Consider the following 12,050-nt stretch of genomic DNA (forward strand, 5'->3'; position numbering starts at 1 on the left):
CACTGTGTCTATTTCCTCCTTCCCTCTTGCTGACCTACAGCCTTCATTATTATTATTATTATTATTATTATTATTATTGCCAATGAAACCTTGATTGAGTGCTGAAGTCACTTACAATAACTGGATTAGGATCATTGGTATATGGGGTGAGAGACCTCTGCTAGTGTTAGCACTGAAGTCTCTTACAATAACTCGATTAGGATCATTGGTATATGGGGTGAGAGACCTCTCCAAGTGCTGGGTCTGTGCAGACAGTAGCTTAAATGACAGCATTTTGCATAGTTTTAATTTGCGAACCTACAACATTTCAAAGTTTCGGACTCTTCAGATTCCATAGCAGTATTCTAATCATAAGCGGATAAGTTGTAAATACAACTTCCAGTTTTATGTTAAAACCAATTGAGAGGGTAAAAAAAAGCTCATATTTGTTTATACAATTTTTGTTTAAAATTATATATAAGGAGAAGAATATATATGGGAGAAACAACTTGTCCGATGCTTTAAGTGCTCTGCTGTCATAGGTAAACCTCATATTTTTACAGCTTAGTATTTTCTTTCTTGTTGTTGGTTTTAAAAGGAAACATGTTCATTATTGTTTTTAAGAAAAATATAGCCTATGTCTGTCCGAATGTTTATTAGAATATCGTGTAAAAATTTGAAGTAAATTGGCCAAGTACTCTTTGAGATTTATGGTAAGAACATTACACGACGACTTGTCTTTGTATAGTAATATACACTCACGTTCAGAAAAAGACACCTTGGATGACTGGAGACAGGATATTCAAAGGACATGTACATTAGTATTTTCTGCAGAAATGTTTAGCATTTGAACCATGTTGGCCCATGGATTCAAGGTCAACATCGCTAACACGATTCAACACCACCTATCGATAAAGTGTAGCTGCAGCTCTCATTGTCACTCTACACCAAAGGTAATGGATCAGTGTGACTTGAGCAGACATGCAGGATGCCTCGCAGATATATGCGCGAACCGTACTATCAGATCAGTGGTTGAAAAGAGGAGGACCTGATACAGCAGTGTGGGAAATTGCTGTTCATGTGGGACGAAGTGTTTCGACAGTGCAACAGGTGTGTGCATAATGGTTTACAGAACGCCATAGAATACGATGAGATGTGTCAGATTGCACCACCCAGACCACCCCTCAAGAAGGCTGACATCTCATCCACATGGCATTGCAGGACAGATCTGCATCCTCCTTGGCTCTGGCACAATAGTGTAACAGATCATACACTATCAGGGGTGTCAGTCTGTTGCCATTTAATATGACATGGGTTATGTGTGCACCATCCATTTCTCTGTCCACCTTTGATGAATGTGCAGAAACATGCTAGACGGCAGTGGTATATGGAATGATGTCACTGGGGACAACAAGAAAGGCATGAAATAGTGTTTTCTGATGAATCCAGATTCTATTTGCTTGACAATGATAGCTGCATTTTAGTTTGCCACAGACTGGTATCAGCATTGCAGTGATTGCATTCTCACAAAACATATAGCACCAACTAGAGGCCTTATGGTGTGGGGTGCTGTTGAGTACAACTAGTGTTCGTCACATCTGTAGTGACAAGCAGACCCTCTCCAAATATGCCAAGAGTTCTGAAATTGACGTCTCGTGTCCTGTCTCTCCAGTCACCTACCACTTCTTACATACTCACTGTTCAACCACAAAAGGATGGTTCATGACTCAATGCCACCCAGGACTGGAGCAACTGAATAACGAATCTCCACCAGGATTTCAACTGTCTCTCATTGTGCCATGAAATGAGAAATATTGTACCCACTATCCTCCTCACCCTTCCTGCAGTGGTATTGTGCCACCCATCGAACCTGCACAATATCCTTGTTATTCTCTACTCCATGCGTGCTCCCAACCCATTGCCTCGTGGCTCATGTCACTGCAATAGACTAGATGCAAGACCTCTCCCATACATCGTCCCACCATCACCTACTCAGTTATGCACAGGCATCTTTTATCCCACCAAAAGCAGGCAGTCTGTAAAAGCTGCCATATGATCTACAAACTAACCTGCAGCGACTGTGCTGCTTTCTGCATGGACATGACATTGAACAAGCTGCATGTCCGTATGTGTGGCAACCGACAAATTGGGGCCAAGAGGCAGCTGGACCACCCAGTTGCTGAACACGCTGCCCAACATGATGTGCTTCATTTCACTGACTGCTACACAACCTGCACCATCTGAATCCTTCCTACCATCATCTGCTTTTCTGAACTGCACAGATGGGAACTCTTCCTACAACATATCCTTCATTCCCCTGCCTCAACCTTTGCTAGTTCCTGTCCTCCACCTACTTATTCCCTTTCCTGTCCCCACTCCAGCAACACACCTGTTCTGCTAATGTGACTGCTAGTTTTTTCCCCTTCTCTCCCTTGCCCCCTACCTTTTGCATCCTCCCCCCCCCCCCTCCCCCCAAACAGTCTCCTGTCTCTGGGCCTATTAGCCTTATCTCCTTATTCCACCCCCACCACGCCCGTGCACTTTCTCTCAGGCAGCACATCATCTTCCTCCCACTTCTAACCTGCTATCCCTTCTCCTTCTCACCCTGTGACTCCTCCTTACCCCTTCCACCCACAACAGATCGTATCTCATGACAGAGACAGTTGCCTTTCCAGTCGTGGTCCATACCAGTCGAAGACAGTGGCCGTGTGTGTGTATCCATGTGTGTGTATGTGTGCGTCTGCACATGCGTGCATGTTGTGCTTGTATGAATCTGTGCACGTCTTCTATTTCCGATGAAGAACTTTTTGTCCAAAGCTTATATATTTAGCAGTCCTTTCATTGTACCTGTCCGTGATTCAACGCCCACTCTGTGTGTTGAGTCGCAACCTGTCCTCCTCATAATGTTGCTGTATTCCATTCTGGACTTTCCACTGGGGGATAACATAGCTTTTCAGTGACATTCAGCCCCCTCTTACACATAACCACCACTTATTTTATGCTACAATAATTTTATTTTTTAACTCCTCAAGCTTTTTCTATAATTTAATGGTTGTTTGGTATTATTATTACTTATAGAAAGGCATAAAATTCTTTTACACAATTAAGTGTTATTTGATTTAAGTACATATGTAGTACATTTCACGTCTTTTTTTCCCCACAAGAATTTATAGAGTGCCCAACATCCATACATTCTCTTATAGTTTTCCCTGCAGTTGGCTGGAAATATTTTTTCTGATTATTTAGGAAAATATTTGTCCGCTTTTGTGCTGTTCTCATTGTAACAATCAAAAGTAGATATTTGTGCATCATGAACTATTCACTAAGTCCTCTTACTATTTAAGAAAACAGTGATTTATGCTTCATGGAATGTTGTATTAGGTTTATTTTATGATCTTTATGCAATTTCAGGTGTTAGTGCCTTCGCTCGATGGACTGATAAAAGGTACTACTCTGCAAAGTTGTCAGAGAAACAACGAGATGGCCGGTGGCTAGTAGCGTTTGATGATGGTTCAGTCAAAACAGTTAAAGAGGATTTTGTGATTCCTGTAGAAACACTAACCAAGGGAACACTTGTTTATGCTACACTACCTGATGGGTCATGTGCAGATGGGATTGTTTCAGCCTTGTTTGTGTAAGTCGTCATTATCTTCATATTATTATTATTATTATTATTATTATTATTATTATTATTGTTAGCATCACTTGGAAATATTTTTCAAATTATTTACTGTGAGAAGAATTTGATAAAGCACTACAAAATCTAAGTCATAACAAATGCCCTGGAGTAGATAATATTCACTCATATTTACTGAAATCCTCAGAAGAGCCGGCCATGACAAAGCTAGTATACAAGTTTCTCATAGGTGAGACAGGTTAAATACCCCCAGACGTCAAGAAGAATGAAATAATTCCAATTCCAATGATGGTAGGTGCTGACAGGAGTGAATATTACTGAGTTGTCAGTTTAATAACTCGTGTTTGCAAAATACTGACCCAAATTATTTGTGAAAGGATGGGGGGAAAATGATAAAATCTGACATTGGGGAAGGTCAGTTGAGGTTCTGGAGAAGTTTAGGAACATTTTAGGCTATACTAATCCTATGACTTACGTTAGTAGATCAGGTAAAGAAAGGCAAACCTAAGTTTATAGCATTTTCAGCTTTGGTGATAGCTTTTGACAATGTTGACTGGAATACACTGGAATTCTGAAGGTAGCAAGGATAAAATGTAGGGAGCAAAGAGTTATCTCTAAAAACCAGACTGCAGTTACAAGAGCCAAGGATATGAAAGGGAGACAGTAGTTGAGAAGGGGATGAGACCAGATTGTAATCTATCCCTAATGTTAGTCAGTACACTGAACAAGCTGTATTGGAAACCAGTGAGAAATTTGGAAAAAGTATTAAGTTCAGGGAGGTTTAACAGAATTATAATGTTATTGGCAGAGACTGCAAAGGACTTCAAGAGTAAAAATATGTAGTACATTAATATAAACCAAAATACAGTAATAGCAAGAAATTTATTTTTTAATTAATAATCCAATTAATGAACACTAAAAAGAGTTGGGCAGTAGGGAAGATAGAAAATGTTGATATAGACTGTCCCAATATTGGCTTAATGAGAAGTCCTGTCTATTAGTTACCTCAGGTAACTCCAGTATTAACCTGGGCTATATTACAAAATGTTCCAGCACATTATAGTGAAAAATTGTGTACTGACTGGGAGACAGACCTTTCATTGTGTTAATATTAAATTTGACATGTACTTCGAAGGTCACAGACATAAATCCAAGTGCTGTATTTGAGATGCTGTGGCAGAAGATTGAAAGCCCTGCTGCTTAATTGCATAACCACTCAGCTGAGCTTCATTTGAACTCCATAGCAAAGAGATTTGTTTGAAAAAGATAGAAGAAGACATGAAATAGTAGCTTGACAAAAGTCCAAACTACAGCAAATGAAATCACCTTTCTCACCTTAGGTGAAAAATATATAACACATGTTTTATGTATAGCTTGGTCTTATAAGTCTCCAGTGTAACTACATAAACAATTTTCATAAAAAAACTTCGCAAGAGAATCATATAATCGGACTCGACTGACAACCAATAATGGCCTTGCTTAATACAAAGTAGTTATTTGATTGTTTGTATTTTTGCTAGAGGAAGTCATTTTCAGTTCCTTAAATGATTCTGTTTGAATTGCGTTTAGAGTTTGGGAGGATGTGTACATTAATTTAGTCTTCACAGAAATAATGTACTTGCCTCTTGTCACTTTATTAATAGCAAATTCTTTCCCATCTCCCTTTAAATGTTTTTTTTGTTATTTTGTTTTGATGAATATACACTGTATTTTACAGACTAAAGATGCTCTTTCTTTCTTCAGAAAATTGCCTCTGAAATTCAGGTGCCTCTTATACTCATAATTAATATAAAATTGTCCGGGGTTTGATTTAAAATTCCTACCAGTCGTAAAAATGGTCATATATTCAATGCTGTGGGAAACCTATCTCTATCTAGCAACATTGTATTCAGCAGTCAGCAGCAGTGCACCAGTGCTATGAAGATGAGTTGCGGGTATCCATAAGCTTGCTAACACTGTCTCCTTCCTGCCCCACCATCACAAACTCGGAACACTGTCTAACCTATGATGCATCATTGCAGTCTACGGTCCCAGTAAAATTGAACCAAAGTGATTTGTGTTATCCGTAACAGTATAGTAATTTTGTTAGTAGCTAGTTGCCGTAATGGAAAAAAATAAAATGTATTCATATGATGCAGACTGTAAATTGAAAGTAATAGCATATACAGAAGAAGAACATGGAAACAGAGTAGCTGAGTGGCATTTCGGCCCTACACCAACAGAAAAAACCAATTGCGTTTGTCGGGATAGTAAAGTAGAACTGAAAAAATGATGAAGACTAAATGTGTAAATAGAGCATTGAATGCAAAACGGCCAAAGCTAGAAATGGCATTGGAATTAATATAGAAATGATTCAAATGCATGCTCATAAGCTAGTGCTACAGTGAAACGTAACAGACTTAAACAGTGGAGTTGGTTGGTGCTACAGGCTTGTTTAAGCGTCGTGGACTTAACATGGGAACCAAAATCAAAATATCTCAGAAAATGCCACAAGAAGTGTGTGGGAAAAAAAAATATTTCCATCACTTTATTATTCAACATCAGTAGAAAGCCAGTGTGGAACTAAGCCAAATAGCAAAGGTGGACGAAATTCCTCTGACATTTGATGTACCAAGTAACAGATCTGTAGCCTTAAACAAGTGAAAACAAGTGAACATGAAAAAATGCACTACACCATTGTTCTTTCATGTTGTGCTAATGGTACTAAATTTAATCCAATGATCATTTCCAAGTGCAAAACAATGCCAAAACCTTCTGTTGTTGTTTGCATATATGACCAGTTTTTGACGGATGAAGCTTGTGTGAAATTATGGATTAACATGGTGTGGGAGAGAAAGGGAATGTACTTTATTGAAGAAGCGTTCTCTTCTTGTGCTAGATCAGTTTAGTAGTCATACAAAAATTCTGTAAAAGAGAAATTGTGACAGGGGAAAACACAGCTTGCTGCTATTCTGGGAGGACTTACCAGTATGTCACAATTGCAACCTCTTGATGTCTTGATAAATAAACCATTAAAAGTGTATATGCGAGAGGAATGGAACAAATGGATGGTAGATGAAACCCATCATAAATTCACACTAAGGGGAGCCTTAAATAACCTACAATCAAACAAGTGTGTCAGTAGATAAAACAGTCACGGTACAGAGTGAGAGAAGACGTTATTGTTAAATCTTTCAAGAAGTTTGACATAAGTAATGCTTTTGATGGCAGTGTAAACCAGTTTATATATGGAGAGGACAATGATGATGACGAAGAGGAAGAGGAAGAAGAAGAATGTTCAGATGATGATTTCAGGGATTTTGAAGATAAATTTGGTTTTATAAACTAAGAATTTTTTTAGCCTGGCTTTGCAGTGCAATAATAAAAATGGGAAAAATGTAATTTTAAAAAAAAGTTAAGTTGTATCCTATTGTTCGTAAAATACAGTACTCTTTGTGTGTGTGTGTGTGTGTGTGTGTGTGTGTGTGTGTGTGTGTGTGTGTGTGTGTGTGTGTGCGCACGCGCATGTGTGCGCGTGTGTGTTTGTCTGTATTTAGTGAGTTAGGAAAAGTCATTTGGATCTAAATTAGTTACATATTGCTGGTCATATATGATGTGTTTTTATTTACTTACTGCTGTTTAAGGACTCAGTTATGGTACATAATTTGTCAAGTAAAAATCACATTAATTTGTATGTAAATACATTTCATGAAATTGTTTGGGAGTTTTATGGTTGTGCACTTCATTCTTCCCTGAGCTAAAATATTTTACGGTATGTGTCATGTAACTATATGTTAATCAGATGTTCTGTCAGAGAGGCAGTAAAATTAATAAGTGAATTCCTGCTTCAGTCAGGATAATGAAGAACAGTATGGCGTCGAGTTAGATGATAGGGAAGTAATTGTGCCACGACGTGACATTTTTCTTACTGAGGATCAAGCACGATTGTTGCTTGAAGGAGCCACTGTGACGTTGCCTGCACCGAGCACACCGGGTCGTTTGGCTGATGTTGATTTGAGTGAGTAATAAAAAAATATCTCTCTGTGTTAGTTATATTCAAGTAAAATTCAGGAAATGACAAGTTGTCTTGCTCCAGGAGAGATTTATAGTAAGAGTTATTTCCTGCTGACAGGAGGACAGCAGTGACAGATTTTCCTGCTAGATGTTTGGACTACATGCTATTCTGAATCAACTGACCAATTGTAATTTTTAAGAAAGTGTTAGTTAAGACCACCATGTTTAGTTTTGCAGATGTTGCTTTTGTGTTGTCTTTTTTTTTTTTTTTTTTTTTAAGTTATTTGTGTCATAAAAAGGATTTTGGATCCCTTTTCATTTTTGGAAACAGAGGGATAATCTGGTGAGTAGGAAGCATATGAAACTGTGGTCATTTTTGTTTTGTCTATAAACGGCTTCATTTCAGTGCTGTGAGACTGGGAGGATTGTGGTGGAGATGAACTCATCCTGTGTATTTCATAATATGAACTGTTTTTACTGCCTTGTTTCACACAGTTGTTTTAGTTCTTAATTCTGGTTATCTGTGATACCTTGTGATACAAATTCAAGGTGGGCAAATGCACTCTATATGACTGAAAAAGGTTATCATGCGTTTGATTTTTTTCACTGTATTTTGAATTTGTTTGTATCATTTCACAGATACTTTGCACTTTCTTGAAGGAAACAGTTTTTATAAAATCAGGACTCACAAGGAGGCTCATAAGCAGTCATTTTCCCTTGCTCTTTTTGCAAGTGGAACAGGAAAGGAAATGACTAGTAGTGGTACAGGCTACCCTCTGACAAACACTATACGCTGACTTGCGGAGTATGTATGTAGATGTAGAAGTTAGCATATTGTTGTTTCGTATCTTCTACTGCAAAATTTCTAGCTATTTAAAAATGTTGGATATGTTACCAATTAGGTTGAGACACATCTTCAATGGGATAAGCGCAATTACAGGAAGAGGCAGTGTTTTCTATTGAAATGCCACAAAAGTGTTTTTAACTGATCTTTTGGTTTCAAGAGGGGATGTATGTGAAAGAAGTCTTCCCATAGGTAGATGTTGTTAAACTAATTGGCAGAGGTCTGGTTGGTATATTAGATTAAAAATAAAGCGATTTCTGAAAATTAAGACACAAAGGGATTACAGACATTGGCTGTGAGTGGCCATTGATTTAAATCAATGGGGGCCATTGATTTAAATCAATGGGGAAAGTTGAAAATATGTGCTAGACCAGGATTCACACTTGGGTCTCCTGCGTATTAGACTGATGCTGTGACCACTAAGCCATCCGGGCACAGTGATCATTGTAGTTGCTTGAACTACCCTAGCATGACTCCCATCAAATCCAAATTCTCAGCTTATACACACATTACTAATGTAGTGCTCCTTGCCCACATAACTGTTGTAGGAGTTGGAAAAGAATTAGTAGTAGGGGGGAAAAAAAGGATGAACCAAATCTCTGTGAGAGAATGAATTAAATACATTAAATAAAAGTCTATTAAAACAAATTGTAGTCAAATTGGACATTTTCCACGATTGAACCAGCATCACGAGTACGAACACTAGTGTGAGTGATTTTGTGACAGACCCATATATGAGTCTGTTACACAGTGTAAAAGTTTGACTTCAGCAGCAGTAGTTTAGTTCACAACTGTAAGATAACACTGTATTTTGCGAATGACGGATTTGAGGAAAGACTCGGTCTTATAATCAGGTAAATACCATATATCTCATCTAGGATTGTATCACTGGTTCTGATATCCAAGTAACTACAGTTATCAAAGGTAAAGCAATTCTAAGGGAAGAACATATTTTCTTGGTATAGGAATTTGATCATTACTTCAAGGGTCTTTGACGGACATCATGTCTAATGACCTAAATATGAGTAAAGAGTGGAGGGTGAATAGACATCAGAGTAATATTGTGTCCAAAATGATAGCACATGGATGCTGGAGCACTGCGGGAGCTACATTTGTGTGCAGGGTGAATAGAGGATGGTGTGAGATACTATATGTGACAGAGATTGCAGAAAGAGAATTTCATTAGTGTCATTATGGACAATGTCAATGGGTTTGTCTAGCTATTAATCACAAGTGAATTAGTTCAGAAAGCTTGTTTACAACTCAACTTTGTTGTCACTGTTCATATCTCACAAGTAGACCTCCATGTTACCATATAAACAGATTTCTTGAGCTTTTCCAGGTGATATAACTTAAATGTTGCCAAAAGAACATTCCTCTTATATTCCAGTACAACTTTACATTCAAGTCTGTAATTGTCTAAAGTTAAATGTCACTCATGGTTTACAGACTAGTTTTCGTAATGCAACAAATCTTTTATGTCTGTTTCTGTGTTTTGGATATATCTCCTTGTGCCACAGCAGCAGCACACAACAGATGGTAACTGACTGTCCAGACGCACTTCGCAATTGCCATCCAGCTATGCTTAATCAACTGCAGTTTCTTTCCTCTCTCTTCCTATGCTACGTATCTCTTCTCTTATCCTGACATCTCGTCTCATCTTTCATTCTGTCTCATGTTGGCTTTTGTAAATGTATACAAGGTTTGGGAAAGGGTGGAGGCAATTGTTACATATACTTCGTGACGACAGGGTGCAGGTGGTCGAGCTGTCAGGATTAGAGAGTGGGCATCCAGGGCTGCCGTTAAATGACAAAACAGCAAATTAGGCACAATGAAGAGGATGTATTTCAATGTACGGTGTACAAGGGGCGCGCCTAGGGTTGGAAGTTACCAGGTTTAGGCCAGTGTAGGAGGTCGAACAATTAATTGAAATGGGCAGTGGAAGGGGAAGCGGTTCATGTTAAATTACGTTGGTGGCCGGGTGTGAAAAGCAGAGCCAGAGGCTCTGCCTTCCAAAAAAACGTTTGTTCTGCTCGAAGTCTGGATTACAAGAGAGAGAAGCAACTGTGTTCTGCACCGCAGACCACTCCAGTGTCCACACACGTGATCAGTATCTCACACACGCTATTGGCTAAAACCAGTGGCGTGAATTCACTAGCAGTTTCAGCAGAGGACTCAAGACATCTCTTGTCAGCAGCTGTAACTGGACAGAACTGCCTTTTAAATAAATTTTTTAAACCAATTCCCTAAAATATTCCTTGACTGGCTGCCACCATGTACACTTAGTCCCAAACTCATTCTTTCTGCAGTTTCTCAATAGCTGATAGTTATTTGATGTTGAAATTGGATCTTGAACTTTCTTTCTCAAAGCTGCGATGTGCCTATAACCTTAAATAACAATTCATTTCCCTTGTTAAGAATTTTTTGCGCTAGATGTTGTATCAGATGGAAATACACTACTTCCAACAAAACTCTATCCCAATATCAGTTTTATTATTTGCTGTTATTACGTTTTCTGATTCTTCTTCACAACAAATTGTACCAAGAATGATGCATTGTGGAGCGATCTTTAGTGTGATGCACTAATTAAATTGGACATTTCCATAGCAAATAGGTATAAATATGAGAACCTGTACATATAGCACTTGATAATTGCAAAAATGTAGATTAACATGGTACCTGCTGCTATTAGTTAATCACAGCATGGGATACATGACATCATACAAACATCACTGTTGTCACATATGATAGACAGAAAAATTTAAATCTACATCTATACTTGCAAACATCTGTGATGTGTGTGGCTGAGGGTATATTCCACAATTCCTCACATTGCATATTGTTTTTACCCAAGTATAAGATGACCCTTTTTTTTGAAGAGGCTTCTGAGAAAAATTTATTTGTAGCATATTCTGAGTAACCAAAATTACAAACTGTTTTACTGACATAAAGTATCTGCCTAAAAAGTTAACGTTGTACCTATTCTAAATTTATGCCGTTTATTGATTGTCTGCATTTTGATAATATAAGGAGAACTAAAATAAACAAAAATAAATCTACATTTTTCACTCCTGTCATCTGTGATACCACTATTTTTAATCATCAATATCATCGTTGTCGCCATAGCACAGCTGTGAAATTTCTATCTTTGTTGTTGCAAGTATTTGGCTGTTTCTACTTAATATGACATGATTTCTGAGGTTGTGGCTGCTGTGGGACACGAGAACACAACTGTTTTTGGGTTAGATAGAAGACCAATCAGTCGTAGAATTAGGTTGCTTTAATATGACATTTATAGTCAAATATATGTCGGATTTCGCTACTGTGCTGATGTGAGAATGTTCCAATATTTTTTTCTTCCAAACATATTGTCTGCCCACTGCTTTTTCATTGCCTGCATAGAACCAGCAATTGACACACCCCCTTTCATTCCTGTCATACATCATGGTGAGCATTGACAACATTGCATCACAAGCACATAAGTACACCACTGTTGAGTTGAGCATTTGTCCAATTTTAAAGTCAGTTCAATTTGGGCTACAAATGGATTAAGGCAAACTGTGATTTAAATGTGGTAGATGTTCCTAAAAAACGAAA

The 12,050-nt window shown here is 38.1% G+C and overlaps 1 protein-coding gene across 4 annotated transcripts in view; it reads left to right on the plus strand.

Moving 5' to 3' along the window:
• Positions 1 to 12,050, plus strand: part of LOC124795211 (TP53-binding protein 1-like) — a 288,269-nt gene that overhangs the window by 203,373 nt on the left and 72,846 nt on the right. For all 4 annotated transcript variants that reach the window (XM_047259124.1, XM_047259126.1, XM_047259125.1 and 1 more), the window contains 2 exons: positions 3,391 to 3,613; positions 7,447 to 7,613. In XM_047259124.1, the coding sequence (XP_047115080.1) occupies positions 3,391 to 3,613; positions 7,447 to 7,613 (390 nt within the window). The remainder of the gene's footprint in view (positions 1 to 3,390; positions 3,614 to 7,446; positions 7,614 to 12,050) is intronic.

The sequence above is a fragment of the Schistocerca piceifrons genome, chromosome 4, assembly GCF_021461385.2.
Source record: "Schistocerca piceifrons isolate TAMUIC-IGC-003096 chromosome 4, iqSchPice1.1, whole genome shotgun sequence".
NCBI classification, from domain to species: domain Eukaryota; kingdom Metazoa; phylum Arthropoda; class Insecta; order Orthoptera; family Acrididae; genus Schistocerca; species Schistocerca piceifrons.